A 16,896-nucleotide genomic window follows, 5' to 3' on the forward strand; every position below is an offset into this window, starting at 1 on the left:
CCTTGTAAAACATAAATCCTTTCCTCCCCAAGTTGCATTTGCTCATGATACCACTGCAATAAAAAGCAAGATAGGACACACCCTCCTTGCCTTCATGCACACCCATCCATGTACATACCCATCCATGTACACACACATCCATGTACACACACATCCATACACACACACATGTCCATACACACACACATCCATGTACACACACACTACACTCACCTGTGCATATGTACATACACATCTACAATTTGTATAAATAAAAAAAAACAGATCATTTAGAATTGAGAAGTAAAACCAAAAGATCAAAAAGTAAATGTTTTAACTTCTACCCTGGAATAAATCACAGGAACAAATTTCTACAAGACAGTCTCGGAAATCTAGGAGAATACTAGCTACCCCATTTCTTTTCCTCTGCGACATTTACGTGCTAGGCACATAGTAGGCACTTAATAAATGTCAGCTTTTACTATTGTCAGTATCATGCCACACACGGAGAGTTATTCTTAATTAAGAAGTGACATCTCAGTTGGTTTGCATAGGTCTTAGTCATGCTCCAAAGTTCTTATTTACTTTTAAATTTAAACAGGACATTTCAATTCTTGTTATTTATTTAATCCTTCTCTACAACACAGCCATTTTAAATATTTATACTCCAGATACTACACGTTTGCGATTGTTGCTAATAAAATCTATCATTATTCTAACGCTAAGCCTGTGTTTCTTTGCTTGGGCAATTACTCAGACACATCACCTCACACATTCAGGATGACTTGCATAGGAAATAATTTTTTAAACAAACACATTCAACCCAAATTTGGAAAATGTTCTGGATTCTTTTGAGCAAAACATAGAAATTGTTCCATGCCCTGAATGAGTCCCAGAGTCAAGGGGACCTGACCACTACAAATGACAACCTTTCAAAAGAGAATTCATGTTTTGCCTTTATCTCTCAACCGACCCCACTCATCTGCCCAGACCCAGATCAACCCTGGGTCCCCAACAGCTACTCCTAGGGTCCCCTCAGTCCTCTGCAGAGGGACAGAGAAGGCTGCCAGCAGGTGGGCACAGTTTCTTTCTCCCCAGAGCTTCCAACAGGGAACAGAAACAGAGAAGTCTTGTAATCTTCCAAAATACTGGCAACTGAAAGTATGCTTTCAGTTTTCATTTCTCTTCTCTTGGCATTTACGTCTTCCTGTCATATGGAACATGTTCCTTATTGCTACCTTAATGTTGCTGCTAAGTTTATTACACCTGGAAATCCCGAGTCTCTCTGTCTCTGTCTCTGTCTGTCTCTCTCTCTGTCTCTGTCTCTCTCTCTCATTATGGACATTTTTCCATTTCTTCAATTTGCCTGGTAATTTTCCAATGGATGTTGAGCTTCACGGGTTGCACATGTTGCACGTGAAGGGTTGAGTCCCCTAAGGAACCAGGCTTTTGATCGGGCCTCCAGTTAAATTATTCAGGCTGAGCTGGATTCTTCTTTACTCTGCTTTTGACCTTGCATTAGCACAGGTCCAATGGTCCAGAATGGCCTGTGGTCCAGGGCTCATTTCTGTCACCAAGGACTCTGTCCAGTACCTGTATATTACCTGATCATTCTCCCTTGCAAGATGGGAGCATGAGCTACCTCTACCTCTATCTGCCCCAGAAATTGCCTGGCCCTATAAACCCATAAGCACATGGTCTTCTGTGCTAGAAAACAGCTTTCTATGATTTTTTTGGTAATTTGCCTCCTTTATGTTCTTTATTCTCTAGTCAGACGTTAAAATTTTTATTGACTTTTTAAATACTGTCTCCTTCACCTTTCTATCTTTTGATGTCTGTACTGTTATTTGAAATATTTCAACTTTATTATCCAAGAAACAGTAAAAATTGATTTTTGATCACAGGATTTTTTTATTTCTAAGAGTTCTTTCTGTGTTAAAGTTCTTTTGTTATACGTGTGTATGGTGCAGGGGTGGGGACGGCTCACACTCGTGCACATGCCCAGCTGTCATGATGTGTGTGTGGTAGTCCAAGGACAATTTTGTAGAAAGTCATTACAGTTTTTAATTTCTCTCCTTTCTTTCTCTCATGGAGCTCAGATTCATCAGTCAAGAATCACGGCCCGGACACTGACCCACTGGCTGCAAATGTCACAGTGAAGTAAAGTTGGAACCTGCTTTCCCAGTGCACACACTCGAGTGATGCTAAAGCAGCAGCTATGACCAGGACCTCCCTCCCATCAAGTCTCCCCACTTCTCACTATCCAAACACACCAGCACAGCACCCTTCTTCAGCCCCCGCTAGCCCTCCCTTCTTCCTGTCCTATGGGAACCCCACAGGCTCTTGCCTAGTTTTCTGGCAGTCAGCAGCTATGATCTTAAACACCCTATCTAACACACACCTCTTCCCCCACTATGGATCCTGTCATAAGCCCCTTCTATTCCTCTCATGACCTTTATCAAATGGGTAATTGTAGTGAAATTTCATTGGTATTTTAATGAATAAAGCTTACCTGAAGAGCAGAGAGTAAAACAGCCCCACTGGTCAGCCTTACAGACCAGGCAGTGGTGACACACACCTCTAATCCCATAGCCACACGAGTTTGCCATAGAAACTGGGAGATAGTGGTGCATGCCTTTTTTTTTTTTTTTTTTGGTTTTTCGAGACAGGGTTTCTCTGTGGTTTTGGAGCCTGTCCTGGAACTAGCTCTTGTAGACCAGGCTGGTCTCGAACTCACAGAGATCCGCCTGCCTCTGCCTCCCAAGTGCTGGGATTAAAGGCGTGCGCCACCACCGCCCGGCGTGGTGCATGCCTTTAATCCCAGCCCTCGAGAAGAATATAAGACAGGAGGAGACAGCTCTCACACACAGTCTCATTCTGAGATTTCTGGAGGCAGGATCGCCATTTCAGACTGAGGTAGAGGTAAGAGCTAGTGGCTGGCTGTTTTGCTTTTCTGACCTTCTGGTTGAACCCCAGTATCTGTCTCTGGATTTTTACTAGTTGTGCTACAAGTAATCTTATTTACCTACCCAATTACCACTTCTTGTAACTCCACTTGATTTTGTTCAGGAATCCCATGACCTTGCTGCTCACCGTGGGCTTCAGCCAAGCACTAAGCCAGGAATGTTCTTGTTTGACTGGGTTAGACAGCCATGCTAATTCAACACTCTTGCCAGCGATGACTTAGGAAGGAATGTGTGACTTGCTCTGACCAGGGGGCTGTCAGTGAAGTCTGTTAAAAGACAGACTTGAAGACTGTGCAGTCTCCCATGAATTAATGAGTCCTAGCAATGAGCACCATGGCTTCCTGCATTATAGAAAGAGAGGCAACTACACATGCCGGCAACCAGCCTTCCAGTGGAGAAGCCTGCGCTGTCTGTCTGTGCGCCTGACTCCAGGACTGACCCTCAGACTGATCTAGAGATTGCTCCTCTCTGTTGTAGAAAATACAGAAGAATGTGTCGAATTGCACTATGAGCAAACTCCAGACAATGGAAAACTCCATCTGTTAAACAGATAATTGGCAAGGAAAGAAAGACTTAGCGGAAAACATTAGCATACAAGAGGCTTGAAAGAAGACATATTTAAGTATATAAGACAACAGGGATTAAAACCACAAGGAAATATGAAGAAGTCATTACAAAATATGAGATTAGGTCTATTTGTGGGACTCCTAAGACTGGGAGCAGGGGCTGTCCCTAATGCTGTGGCTGGCTCTTGGGAACCTATTCCTCATCCTGGATTGCTTTGTCCAGTCTTAATACAAGAGGAGGTGCTTAGCCTTACCACAATTGGATATGCCATGCTTTGTTGATACCCAAGGGAGGCCTGTCCCTTTCTGAATAGAAACAGAGGAGTGGGTTGGGGTAAGGGAAGGGAATGGGAGGAGAGGAGGGAGGGGAATTTTCAGAGTCTGACATTAGTGGCCTGGTAGACTGTGACTGAGCAGTCCTAGATAACCCGTGTGTAGCCCCTCCTGAATCTAGGATGGCTGAGACTTCCCTCATCGTTAGGATGGAGCAGAATAATGGGGTACAGCACATCACAGAGGAAGGCTCCAGCTATGAATAGAACTGGTCACAGAGCAAAGAGATGAACACCGATGCTCAAGTCACCTTTTCGTCAGGCCCGCATTCAAGCTGAGTCTTCCCTCCTCGACTAAAACCTTCCTGTAAACACCCAGAGACACTCAGAGATGTGTTCCCATAGCGATTGTAAATCCAGTCAAGTCGATAATGCAGATCACCCCTTACAAGGCTTCAGCCATATGTGACAGCTATTTTTGGTGCCAACTTGACTGAACTGATTGGAATTAACTAAAACCCAAGCATCTGGGTTCACCTGTGAGGGTTTTTTTTTTTTTCTTAATTAAATCATTTGAAGAAGTAATTCATCCTATTTTGGATTTTTTTTTTTTTTTTTTTTTTTTTTTTTTTGGTTTTTCGAGACAGGGTTTCTCTGTGGTTTTGGAGCCTGTTCTGGAACTAGCTCTTGTAGACCAGGCTGGTCTCGAACTCACAGAGATCCGCCTGCCTCTGCCTCCCAAGTGCTGGGATTAAAGGCGTGCGCCACCACCGCCCGGCTCCTATTTTGGATCTTTGAGGTGAGAAGATACATCTATAATCCAGATCTTTTGAGGAGGGAAAATGCACCTCGAATCTGGGCAACACCTTGTGCTGGCAGCCTATACAAAGGACGGGGAAGAAGGAAGCTTGCTCCCTGTTTGCCTAGTTTAGTTGCTCTTGCTTTCACTGGGAATATCCTACTTCTTCAGGATTCTGGCACATACTGGACCAGTTGATGCATCCAGCCTTGTAGACCGAACAGCTACTGGATTCTTGAAACTTCCACCGGTAGACAGTCATTGTTGGACTAGCTGGAAAATACCCTGTTAGCCATCCCAATAAATTCCCTTTAGATGATAGATAGATAGATAGATAGATAGATAGATAGATAGATAGATAGATAATAGATAGATAGACAGACAGACAGACAGACAGACAGACAGACAGACAGACAGACAGATAGATAGATAGATAGATAGATAGATAGATAGTTCTGTTCCTCCAGAGAACCCTAATACACCATAAGAAGTTCTAGCAGCTTCTAGAGCCTCGAGCGTTCTAGCAAACTCTGGTTTATTATTTTAAAAGTCTGGTACTCTGCTGAAGTGACCGCATAGAAATGTACCTGGAGAGAAAGAACTCCTCAGGTGTGCCCAATCACCAGCTGACATGCCCAATAACCGAAGTCACAAGAATAACCACCTATGAAGACAACCAGAACCACCCAGCTGGATCAAGTTGAGATAGCAGAATTGTAAGCAAATAAATATAAGTGCCAGTATCTTTAAGGTGGTTTGTTTGGGGGGGGGGCTGCTTTTGGAGAGACGAGGGCACATGGAGACTTTTGCAGTGGCCAGTGTGGTCCTTCCTTCAACCTGGGTGATGGCTGCAAGCATGTGACTTACAATGATTTGCTGAGCTATGCATCTGTTCTGTGTGGTTTTCTACATCTGTGTTTTATTTTAAAATAAAAATAGTGTTTAAGAAGGAAAGGGAAATAAATGTCCACGTGGCTTGGCAAAGAGAAATAGGCTTTTCTTCCAAAATTCCTTCAAACCTTTTAAGCACCATTCCTGGGATCCTAGCAAAAAAAAAAAAAAAAAAAAAAAAAAACCTATTCTTTAATTCTGACCTCATACACTCATTTCATACATTAAGCAAGAAATATAAGCTTTCTTCATGTACTGGCAATTTGCAAAACAGAATTAATTGCTTTCATATTGCTAAACCTTTTGTTTTTCCTAAGTGAGAAAAACTAAGCAGTACCAAAGAAAGGGCACTTTAAAAGCTGGCTCCCATTCTTCCTATTGGCAGCGATGTGCTATTTTTCTCTTTTAAATGCATTTCCCAGTTTCAGAGAACAAAATCTGTATTGCATTTGTGTGAGCGCTTGAGTGTCTGTATGTGCATGTGTGTATTGTGTCTGTATATGCATGTGTGTATGTGTGTCCGTGTGTGCATGTGTGGGTCTCTCTGTGTGTATGTGTGTCTGTGTGCTTGAATGTGTGTGTTTGTGTCTGTGTGTGCATATATGTATTGTGTCTGTATGTGCATGTGTGTATGTGTGTCCATGTGTGCATGTGTGGGTCTCTATGTGTGTATGTGTGTCTGTGTGCTTGAATGTGTGTGTGTTTGTGTCTGTGTGTGCATATGTGCATTGTGTCTGTATGTGCATGTGTGTGTGTCCGTATGTGCATGTGTGGGTTTCTCTGTGTGTATGTGTGTCTGTGTGTTTAAATGTGTGTGTGTTTGTGTCTGTGTGTCTCTGTGTATGCTGCATTTTAGTTTAAAACTATGAGACTCGTTTCCTCGGCGCTACCTGTGAGGTGGCTGCCATCTCCTTTACGGCATCATGGCTGCCCTCCGGCCTCTGGTGAAGCCCAAGATCGTCAAAAAGAGGACCAAGAAGTTCATCCGGCACCAGTCAGACCGATATGTCAAGATTAAGCGAAACTGGCGGAAACCCAGAGGTATTGACAACAGGGTGCGGAGAAGATTCAAGGGCCAGATCCTGATGCCCAACATTGGTTATGGGAACAACAAGAAAACCAAGCACATGGTGCCTAGCGGCTTCGGGAAGTTTCTGGTCCACAACGTCAAGGAGCTGGAGGTGCTGCTGATGTGCAACAAGTCTTACTGTGCTGAGATTGCTCACAATGTTTCCTCCAAGAACCGAAAAGCCATCGTGGAAAGAGCAGCACAGCTGGCCATCAGAGTCACCAATCCCAACGCCAGGCTGCGCAGCGAAGAGAATGAGTAGATGGCTTGCGTGCACATTTTATTTGTGTTTAAATAAAACCACAAAAACTGCCGACTTGGTATTTTCAAAAAAAAAAAAAACTATGAGACTCTTAGCCTTCATGTCCTATGCTTTCTAAAAAGGCCTTCAACAGACTGCGCCAGATGAACTGGGCTTTATTCTTGTCTTCCTGTCCGTTCTCCTCCGTTCCCCTCATTCATTTCCCATTGCATATTGTTGCCGCGCTCACTTCACGTCTTAGAGTGACAATACCTCACTTTGCTAACAGCAAAGTAATCAGAGTTTCTGTTTAGGAGATTAAAATTCACCGCCATAATTCACACTGCATATTTTATAAAGCTTTCACGGTATGTGTACTTCAATTAAATTCTAAATTCCTGCTAAACTTGTGTTCCTTCTGTTGCATTTTCCACCTGTGAGCTCGGTCAGATGCTTCCAAAGATTATAATTGAGTAAAACTACCATCAGTTCACAGTTCTGAGGAAAAATCAGATAATTGGGGGGGGGGGGGTAGAGCTCAGTTGCCAGAGTGCTTTCCTGGCATTCGGGGTGCGCTCTGGGTTCTCCCCATAGCACCTCACAACCCTGACCTGTCCCAGCACTCGGCAGGTGGAGGCAGGAGGATCAGGAGTGGAAGTCATCTACAGACACAGAGTTCAAAGCCAGCCTAAACACATGAAACCCTGACTTAATATAGAAACAATCAAATAATAAAAATTGGTATTGTCATCTTGGTAGTTATGACTATTAGAAACCCTTGTTCATGTGGTCTTCTCATAATCAATGTCTACATAAAGGAAAATGTTTTATTAAGACCAGGACTTATGGATCTCTGTGAGGTCGAGGTCAGCCTGGTTTACTAAGCGAGATGCAAGACAGCCAGGGCTACACATAGAAACCTTGCCATGAAAAAAAAATAACCAAAAAAAGACCAGGGCTTAAGCTGATGCATTTATGTCAGTGTGTGTGAGTGCCATGTGGATGCACCTGGTACAGCATCTTTTCGGATGTCAGAAGACAATTTGAGGAGTTCTCTCCTTCCACGATGTGGCCCTGAGGATTGAACTCATGTCCTCAAGCTCCTTCACCAGCTGAGGCATCTTATCAGCTAAAAGTCAGGTCTTGATTCAGCATTGTGCTCTATGCAGTTCAAGGCTCATATCAAAATTCATGGAGAAAAGCTGAATTCAAAATAAACCCTTCTCAAATAATCTCAAGTCACAAAATCTTTTCTGGTTTTGAACATTAGATTTGAGATTTCTTTTTTTTCTTTTCTTTTCTTTTTTTTTTTTTTTTTTTTTTTGGTTCTTTGAGACAGATGTCTCAAGTAGCCTTGACTCTCCTAAAATTCGCTCTGTAAACCAGACTGGCCTCGAACACACAGAGATCCTCCCGCCTCTGCCTCCTGAGTGCTGGGGTTAAAGTTGTGTGCCACTACTACCCAGTGGATTTGGGGTTTCTTAAAGATAGTCTTTCATTCCCAGTGTCTTGATTTCCATTCATAAAGATGGGTAGAAGCAGAAGGTAATTAGTGACACTGGATGGAAATTCCCAGTCTTCAGTAATTAATGTTGCTTCAAATTTCTATTCACTTCATCAGCAGTTGGAAAATATATATAAAGATATATAAGGGTGTGTGTGTGTATATAAATAGTATTTTTATAGATCAAAATTTATACTGGACCTTCCCCTTCTTTTTGCTCTCCCTCTCTATTCTTTCCTGGGAGCTGCAATTCCCCCCTCTCCTAGAAAGAGGTTGATCTAGGCTAGGGAGAGAGATGGCTCAGTGGTTAGGGTGAGCACCGCCCCAGGGCAGTGGTGTAGCTTTAATGGCAGCACTAGGGAGGCAGAGGCAGGCTGCCCTAAGGCTAATACCAACAGAATACTGATTACCATTCTCTATAGTCTTTCCATCAAGTTTTCCTAAAGGAACCCAAATGGCTGGGATACACTGGGCCACAGATAACAGAGACATTTATATTCATTAAAATAAGGCTTCTCCGTGTACAATAGCAATTCCACAAATAACACTGGCTTATATAAGACACAGCTGATATCTCTCTTATTAAAGTCCAAAGGAAATTAGTCTCAGATTCTTATGGAGGTTCTACTTATGTGAATCCCACAGGAACTGAGGCTGCTTTCATCCCTCAACTCTGCTCTATATAGATTCCTTAAAAGAATAAGTCATTGTCCAAATTGGTTGATCCAGACAGCATCAAGGACAGGACCAAAAAAAAAAAAAAAAAAAAAAAGCATTCCTGTCCACTTTGACCTCTGTCTGGACCAGTGACTTCCTTGAAAGATGTGACACTTTTACTTAAATCCCATAGACCAAAAGTCAGCTGCATATCCTCATCTCTATGCAAAGGAGACTGGGAATATCTTTATTATGAGGGTTCATGTGGGCACTTAAACACTGTATGTCCCGCTGTTGGAGACAGAAGGGAAAGCACTATTAGGAGATTACTAGCAATCTTTCTCATCTCTTCTTGGTTTTTTTGAGATTGGATCTTATTGTTGAGTAGTAATTTCCTCGAGGCTAAAACCTTCCATCTTGGAGGGAATTCTTTTTTTAATTTTTTATTCATTTTACGTTCCAATTACAGTTCTCTCTCCCTCCCCTCCTCCTGCTCCCTCCTCCTCCCAACAACTCACCCCCACCCACTCCTCTGAAAGGGTAAGGTCTCCCATGGGGAGATAACAAAGTCCGGCACGTTAAGTTGTGGGCTGAACAAGGCACCCCACCATAGGGAGGGGGTCCCAAAAAGCCAGCTGGTGCACAGGAATAGATCATGGTCCCACTGCCAGGGGCCGTGGAAAAACTTCTTAAGACATAGACATAAAGAGAGAGTATATATATATATGTGTGTGTGTGTGTGTGTGTGTGTGTATATATATATATATATATATATATATATATAGAGAGAGAGAGAGAGAGAGAGAGAGAGAGAGAGTAGAGCAGCAGGATATTTTAGGACAGGATTTTTACAAGGAGGTAAAACAACAGGATGTTCTAGGGGGAGGTAAAATGCATCATTCTGCAAGGAAGAGACGGGAAGCAAACAATTCAACATAGCTTCAGGACATCCCTGAAACTGAACAGCTTCACTAGGCCCCTCCCTCAACAAGAGTGTATAAACAAGCAGTAAAGACTGCCTAGAGGGGGCTGGAGAGATGGCTCAGCGGTTAAGAGCATTGCCTGCTCTTCCAAAGGTCCTGAGTTCAATTCTCAGCAACCACATGGTGGCTCACAACCATCTGTACTGAGATCTTGTGCCCTCTTCTAGCCTTCAGGCATAAACACAGACAGAATATTGGATACATAATAAATAAATAAATTATTTTTAAAAAAAAAAAAGTAAGACTGCCTAGAGTCACTCTCAGACAAAACAACCTGCACCAGCAGCCTGGAAGAAGCACTGACTCCCTCAACTGTCTAGAAGAAATGAAGACCAGCCAAGCTGACTAGAAGAGATTCACATCAACAGTCACCTGGAAAGGACCTTTCCGACCTGCTGAGCTGCCTGCAGGCTGTGCAGTGTGCTCCAGATTGCCAGCTATTCTGAGCTAGAGCAGGCTTTGATGATGCAGCTCATGCAGAGGACCCGGGTTCAGTTCCCAGCATCCAAATCAGGTGGCTCACAACTACCTATAAGTTCAATTCTCGTGGGGGAAGGGGGACTACTGCTCTCTTCTGGCCTCCAGGGGCACCCACACATACATGGTACACACAAACACACAAAGGTACACAGACATACACCTAAATCATAAAAATTAACCTGAAACTCATTAAAGGTATCAATTCATTGATGACTATTTAGAAAAAAAAGTCATTGAGCCCTTCCTTCTCAGGCTGTCACTGACAGTGAGTTCAGGAAAAGATCTCTTCCTCCTCCCTCTCCTCATTCAGCCGAGACTGGCTTTGAACTCTGGCTGCTCCTGTCTTCACCTCTTGCGTGCTAGCATTGCACACGGGCATCATGGCACCCAACTGAAGAACAGTTTCCTTAAGCGCTTGCTTAACTATTTCCTCCACTCAGTCATCAGGTTGGTGGCAGGCACCTTTAACCACTGAAGCCATCTTGTGGGCCCTAAGTAGGTCAGACACAGTTTCCTTAAGTACTTGCTGGTAGCAGGCCCACAAGCGCCCACCAAACCCATGCTGCGCCGTCCCCTCCAGGACTCGCTTACACCGTCCTCTACGGACACCCTGTGTGGAGGAGCTCAGGCTTGTTTCCTTTTTCATTCTCTCAAAGTGCCATAGTAGTTCTACTTTGCTGCAGTTGCTTTTCCTTTGTAGAGGAGGGAGCGTGTAATGTCACAGCGGAGTGAGAAGGGCGTTCTGTGGGAGCTGTCTCTCTCCTCCTGCCTTGTGAACTAAACCCAGGCCACTAGGTTTGGCAGCAAGTGTGTCTACCTGCCCAGCCATTTCGTCAGGCCTTCTTTTAAGAGTTGTATTACAGCCGGGCGGTGGTGGCGCACGCCTTTAATCCCAGCACTCGGGAGGCAGAGACAGGCGGATCTCTGTGAGTTCGAGACCAGCCTGGTCTACAAGAGCTAGTTCCAGGACAGGCTCCAAAGCCACAGAGAAACCCTGTCTCGAAAAACCAAAAAAAAAAAAAAAAAAGGAGTTGTATTACAAGCCGGGCGGTGGTGGCGCACGCCTTTAATCCCAGCACTTGGGGGGCAGAGGCAGGCGGATCTCTGTGAGTTCAAGACCAGCCTGGTCTACAAGAGCTAGTTCCAGGACAGGCTCTAAACCCTGTCTCGAAAAACCAAAAAAAAAAAAAAAAAAAGAGAGTTGTAATACATTTATTTGTCTGTTTATGGAAGGCGCATGCGTTCCACAGTGTGTAGAAGTCAGTTCTCTCTTTAACAAGTAAATTCTTTTCTTTCTTTTTCTTTTTTTCTTTTTGGTTTTCAAAGACAAGGTTTCTCTGTGTAGCCCTGTCTATCCTGGAACTTGCTCTGTAGACCAGGTTGGCCTCAAACCCAGATTATAAGAATCCAACTCAGTAGTTTTACTGACGGCTGGCCTAAAAGTCAGTGCAGACAGAGCGCTAGAGAGTGCTGGTGTTCTCAAAGTACAGCTGCTTCAAACAGATACCAACTTAAAATGTGTAGACTAGTTACTCAGTGCCCTGGCAAAGTCCAAAACAAGTTACTGCCTCAACAACAGAAGCTTTCAAATCCACGTTTCACTGTGGCCACTTTATGAGGAGCAGATCATAAAACGGTATTTAAACTCGACCTTCAATCCTCCAATTGTTTTACTTACAATTAAATCAAAGCTTGAGGATATTTATGGGCTAAAGGATAGGCAGAGAAATAAATGTAGGGTTATGGTTTTCTTCAGGGATCTGAAGCTTCGAAACCACCGGGAAATCAGAGCCTTGTGATCTTCCTTTGCTCAAGCAGGAACAATTCCCAGCAATTTTTCCAAGGCTCCTTTCCCTTCTGGTGTGATCTGTGCTGTCTCGGAAGCGCAGACTCATTATCCCCAGAGGTATTTTAACTCTTCTCTGCCTTCCCCACTACACACACCACGAAAGCCTTCTTCCCAAGCCTCTTCCGAAGAGCGAAACCCTGACAGGGGATGTAATGACTGTGGTTTTACTCGCTTACACATGTTCATTGTGTGTGCATTACATATTGATTTTGATAAAGAGAGTGATACTTTTCCTCATTTGAGTACAATGCTTGCAGCAAGCACAACAAGATCCCAACCTTGAAATGTGTAAACTAGCTTATCTCCGACCTAGCCAAGGGTCCTGCTACCCGCAGAAGTCTAGGCAGTGACTTTAAGTGCTTCTAACTATGTAGTGAAACAGCTTATGGGCGCCATGAGCACAAATCTGCTCACAGGTGAATGTAAGCCCCTTGTTAGTGTTGTGACATCTCTGAGCCCCGTACTGGGGAAAAAAAGCAAATAACAATTCTAAGGGTAAGGTGGGCTTAGTCTTTAGCTAAGTAAAACATCCATTATTTCTCTCTTCCACAGAGGGACAAGTGACTAAGTTTTATCCCCCGACATTGTCAGTTGCTGATGATTCTCTACGTGGAAGTACAGAAGCAAGAATCTGGGTAATCAATTATAACCTCAGCCCTTCGTGTGCCTTTGTATGGTAGCCTTTAACAAATGTTTTGAAACGTCGCGACTGAGGACAAATATGACTAAAGAAATGGGTAAATGCTTTCTATATAGGCATTACCTCAAGGTCCAGAAAAGGGGCATCAAGAAAAACCTCACTGTTTCTTTTAAAGAGAAAACTTGGAGCCGCCGCGTACATATTTTCAAATATGGCACTTTGGAAGCCAGGAACGGGTCTCATCAAATTTACAAGCTAGCTAGAGCGTCAGTGGCTGATGGCAAGATTGGGGGTAGGTGGAGCAGGAGCCAAAGACACCGAAAGATAAGGAGTCAAGACTTCCTGCTGTTTCTGTTTGGTTTGGTTTTGGTTTCTTCAGCCTGTCTCTTTTGACTAAGTCACTCCTCCGTTATCTCAAGATCTCCTAAAAAGAGTTTCTCCCATCTACAATTTTAACAACTGTTGCAAAACACGCCAAGCTTCCCCTTTTGCTTTCCTCCTCTCTGGGGAAAGAAAGGAACCATCCAACCTGAAAAGGTGACGACTTCATCCTTTCTGTTTCTGATGAAATCGCCCTGCAATTGGTGTGAAGTTCGGGAGAGGTGTGGCCTGCGCTGCACTTTACAAAACCCGGCCAGTTGACCCAGAGGGAAATTCTGCTCGACTGGCCAGGAATCCCCCCTACCTCACCCCACCCCACCCACACCCACACAAGGAAATCTCCAAACTCGAGGGGATATCCCCAGCAATCTCTGCGGCCACTTTTGGAAACCACTCAGAGCCAAGCACAAGCAAGAGAAATGTTTCCCCGCCAGGGAAAGAACAGATCCTGAGGGGAGAGGGACGCGCGCGTGAGGGGCTGGGGAGGCTGGGGTGGGGCGGGGGAGAAGGGACAACGACAGAGTCCTCTCAAGTCTTCCTGAGAGGACTTGCCTCTCCGGGGCGTCCAGGCGCATCCCGCATCACCGCATCCCGAGTCTCCTCCCCACCCGAGCCGCGCGGGTGCTTGAAACACAGGACACCGGGCTCCGGGAGGCGAGTGCGTGTCTAGGTGCCCAAAGCCCGCGAGTGGCACCAGCTAGCCCGCGCTCGCTAGGGGGTACCGGTGCGCAAGTGACCAGGCTAGCCCTGGCAATGCGCTGCCCTGAAGGTGACTAGACTAGTCCCGGCTCTATGCCGCCCTGCAGCCCCGGAGGGGCGGTCGTACCTCGGATGTAGGCGCACTTGCCCTCGTCCAACTGGCTGGAGGCCGAGCCGCCCATGGCCGCGGTGCCGCACGCGAGGCAGAGGACTGACACCGGCTGTCTGCTGCTAGCTGCTGAAGGTGGATGCGACAGGGAACTGGCGCTATAATTAAAGGGCCAACTTCCTCGAGAGGCGTCGCCGGCGCGGGCGCCTCCTCCTCCAGGTCCGCGCCCTTCGAAGACGTGTGGGCTGGCCCGGGGGCTGTCTTCCCGCCCTCGCTCCGCTGTTGAGCCCCCGGGGGGCTATCCAAGGAACTCAGGGACAGAAAAAGGACTTCCCTCCTCTTGGCTGACTTTTCACCAGTTTGGAGACAACCCAGACACACCGTGGAGAAAGTAGAGAGAATGGATCATCACTTCCAGGTGACCGTAAACCTCTGCCAGCTGGAAACTTCATTACCTCTGTCCCACAAGATGGAGATCAAAAGCCCATTTGCCTTCCTGTTCTCCAGCCACCTGTCCAGAGCCTGTTTTCAAAGCCCCCCTCCTCTCCCAGGGAATTCCCTTGCCCGGAAGTATGGGAAGCTTGGAGGAGCCATACCTTCCTGCAACCAAGTAGTTGGACTTAGGAGGTAGGAAGTGAAGGGAGAGCTGGGGAGAGCAATGGAAAAGTCTAGCGAACACCAAATGGATCCCGTACACTCTAAGGTCTGCCTGGGACTCACGGACCTGTCCTTGAGGGTCTCATCTTACCGTATGGGAAATAGCTGGTAGGAGACCGCAGTGTTCCTTTCCCGGCAACTGCCCTTCAGCTTGGCAGCCTCAAGCAAGATCAGCCTGGGCAGAGGGGTCGCCCTGGTTTCCTTCTGTTCTTGGTGGTCCGATTTTTAGCAATTCCTACCAATTTAGCGGAGCCTGAAGAGAACTTTAAGCCAGTTCTCCAGAACATGACCGCAAATGTTTCTCACAGCTCACACCCCCGTCTCCCCCACCCTGCATACATCCGTCTAATTCCAAAGTGTGTTCGATGTCCTGCAAATTCTTACATCTTCCCCTGTCCTCATTTCGCCAAGGAGAACCTAGTGTGTTACTCTCTGGCTGCTCCATTTCTTTCCAGTCAGCTCTGAACTGTTAATATCCCTGGGCTAGAGAGTAGTGAGCTGGCCTAGCATTCTGAAAGCTCTGGGTTTGAGTCTCATCATCTCAAAAACAAGGTGTGGTAGTGCACGCCTGTAATCCCAGCACTTTGGGAAGTAAATGCAGAAGGAGTGGGCTACACAGAGATTTGGAGACTAAGAGGCAGGAGGAGGTCAGCCTGGTTTACCGGGCAAGTTCCAGGACAGTCAGGGGCCAGAAGAGATACACAGAGAAATCCTGTCTTGAAAAACCCCTGCATGCATGTGGTAGACAGACATGCAGACAAAACACCTATACACATAAAAGAATATCTTTTTAAAATATACTGACTGGCTCTTGAAGTATTTTTTTTTCTGAGTAGTACTAATTCCTTCTATTACATAAATTGATCCAATTACACCTCAGAATTCTGTTCTATTTTGAGCACAGCCGACTTGGATCTCCTGCCCAAAGCTGGTTTAGTTTGTCTCTACTGTATAGTTTATCTGCTCTGGAGAAGCAAGGGATTATTCTGATTTACCGCTCTTCGCTCCGTCATGAATTCCCAAGTGGAAAGATTTGTGTGGAGCCGAATCGCTAGTCCCGAACTGGCAAATTCAGCTTTGACTCTCTGACTGGTCATTTGACCTGGTCAGATTGTCTAACTCCCGCCTTGTGGTAGCCTTCTTTTCTCACTGTGAAAAAATGCTGAGGATAATCGGCTTATCAGAATTAGTGTCTCTCAGGCCCACAGTTCAGAGGTTCAGCCCAAGGCCAGCGGTCACGTGGCTTTCAAGCTTGTGTCCGCACACCAGCTCTTGAGGTGGTTTTGTTCTTTGTTATAATTTATTTGGAGGTTATTCTACCCCATCTCCACCTTGTTTTTTTAAGACAAGGCTTAGAAAATCCAGGCTGGCCTGGAACCTACAATTATTTCTCCTATCCTGTTTCCTTACTACGAACACACCCCTGGCACCTGGCTCAACACCTCATGGCAGGAACATGTAGCAGGGTTGCTGGTCACCTCACAGCAGGTGGGAATGTGTGGGCGGGAGGGGGAGAGAGAGGGGCCGTGGTGTCTTAGTATCTCCTTCAAAAACACTCACAAACCGGGCGGTGGTGGCGCACGCCTTTAATCCCAGCACTTGGGAGGCAGAGGCAGGCAGATCTCTGTGAGTTCGAGACCAGCCTGGTCTACAAGAGCTAGTTCCAAAGCCACAGAGAAACCCTGTCTTGAAAAACCAAAAAAAAAAAAAAAAAAAAAAAAAAAAAAAAAAACACTCACAAGACTCTAGTTCCTAATAGTTCCCACCCTTCTACATCCCACCCTTCTACAGCACCACGGGCTGAGGACTAGGGTTTCAATAGATGGACATTTGGGGACCATCCCTATGTGGGTTTCTTCAGCAGTTACATGGAGATAGTTATACTCGCCTTATGGACCATTGTCAAAATCAAGTTTCGGTGGGCTTTGAAGCACTTAATGTATCCCAAGGAGCATAGTAAGAGGGCAGTGGGTGGATGCTGGGGTTGTTATCACAAGAGCAAGACTGGAAACGAAGGGCATTTCTGCCCCTCCCTCCTGAGTGCGGGCTTATTTTAACTGACCCTTCAGATCATTCATGCTACATCAAGAAACAGGAGTTTTCTACCCTCCTGCCCAAAAACAAAGATAATCTCTCTCGATGGTTTATAGGAAA

The 16,896-nt window shown here is 45.4% G+C and overlaps 2 protein-coding genes across 2 annotated transcripts in view; one reads left to right on the forward strand and one right to left on the reverse strand.

Annotated features, from left to right (window-relative positions):
* Niban1 (niban apoptosis regulator 1) overlaps window positions 1-14,276 on the reverse strand; it is a 148,008-nt gene extending 133,732 nt beyond the window's left edge. Inside the window, exon 1 of the mRNA XM_057770625.1 lies at window positions 14,104-14,276. Within this exon, the coding sequence (XP_057626608.1) occupies window positions 14,104-14,158 (55 nt within the window). The 5' untranslated portion in view covers window positions 14,159-14,276. The remainder of the gene's footprint in view (window positions 1-14,103) is intronic.
* Window positions 6,374-6,814, forward strand: LOC130875011 (60S ribosomal protein L32-like). Its single transcript, XM_057770626.1, has one exon. It carries the CDS (start codon window positions 6,397-6,399, stop codon window positions 6,802-6,804), a length of 408 nt encoding a protein of 135 aa, XP_057626609.1. The 5' UTR covers window positions 6,374-6,396; the 3' UTR covers window positions 6,805-6,814.
* Window positions 14,277-16,896: the final 2,620 nt, after the last annotated feature.

This window comes from Chionomys nivalis, chromosome 5, assembly GCF_950005125.1.
Source record: "Chionomys nivalis chromosome 5, mChiNiv1.1, whole genome shotgun sequence".
Taxonomy (NCBI): domain Eukaryota; kingdom Metazoa; phylum Chordata; class Mammalia; order Rodentia; family Cricetidae; genus Chionomys; species Chionomys nivalis.

Coding starts and splice junctions, on each gene's coding strand:
- LOC130875011 (XM_057770626.1), top strand. CDS start 6,397: ATGGCTGCCCTCCGGCCTCTGGTGAAGCCCAAGATCGTCAAAAAGAGG.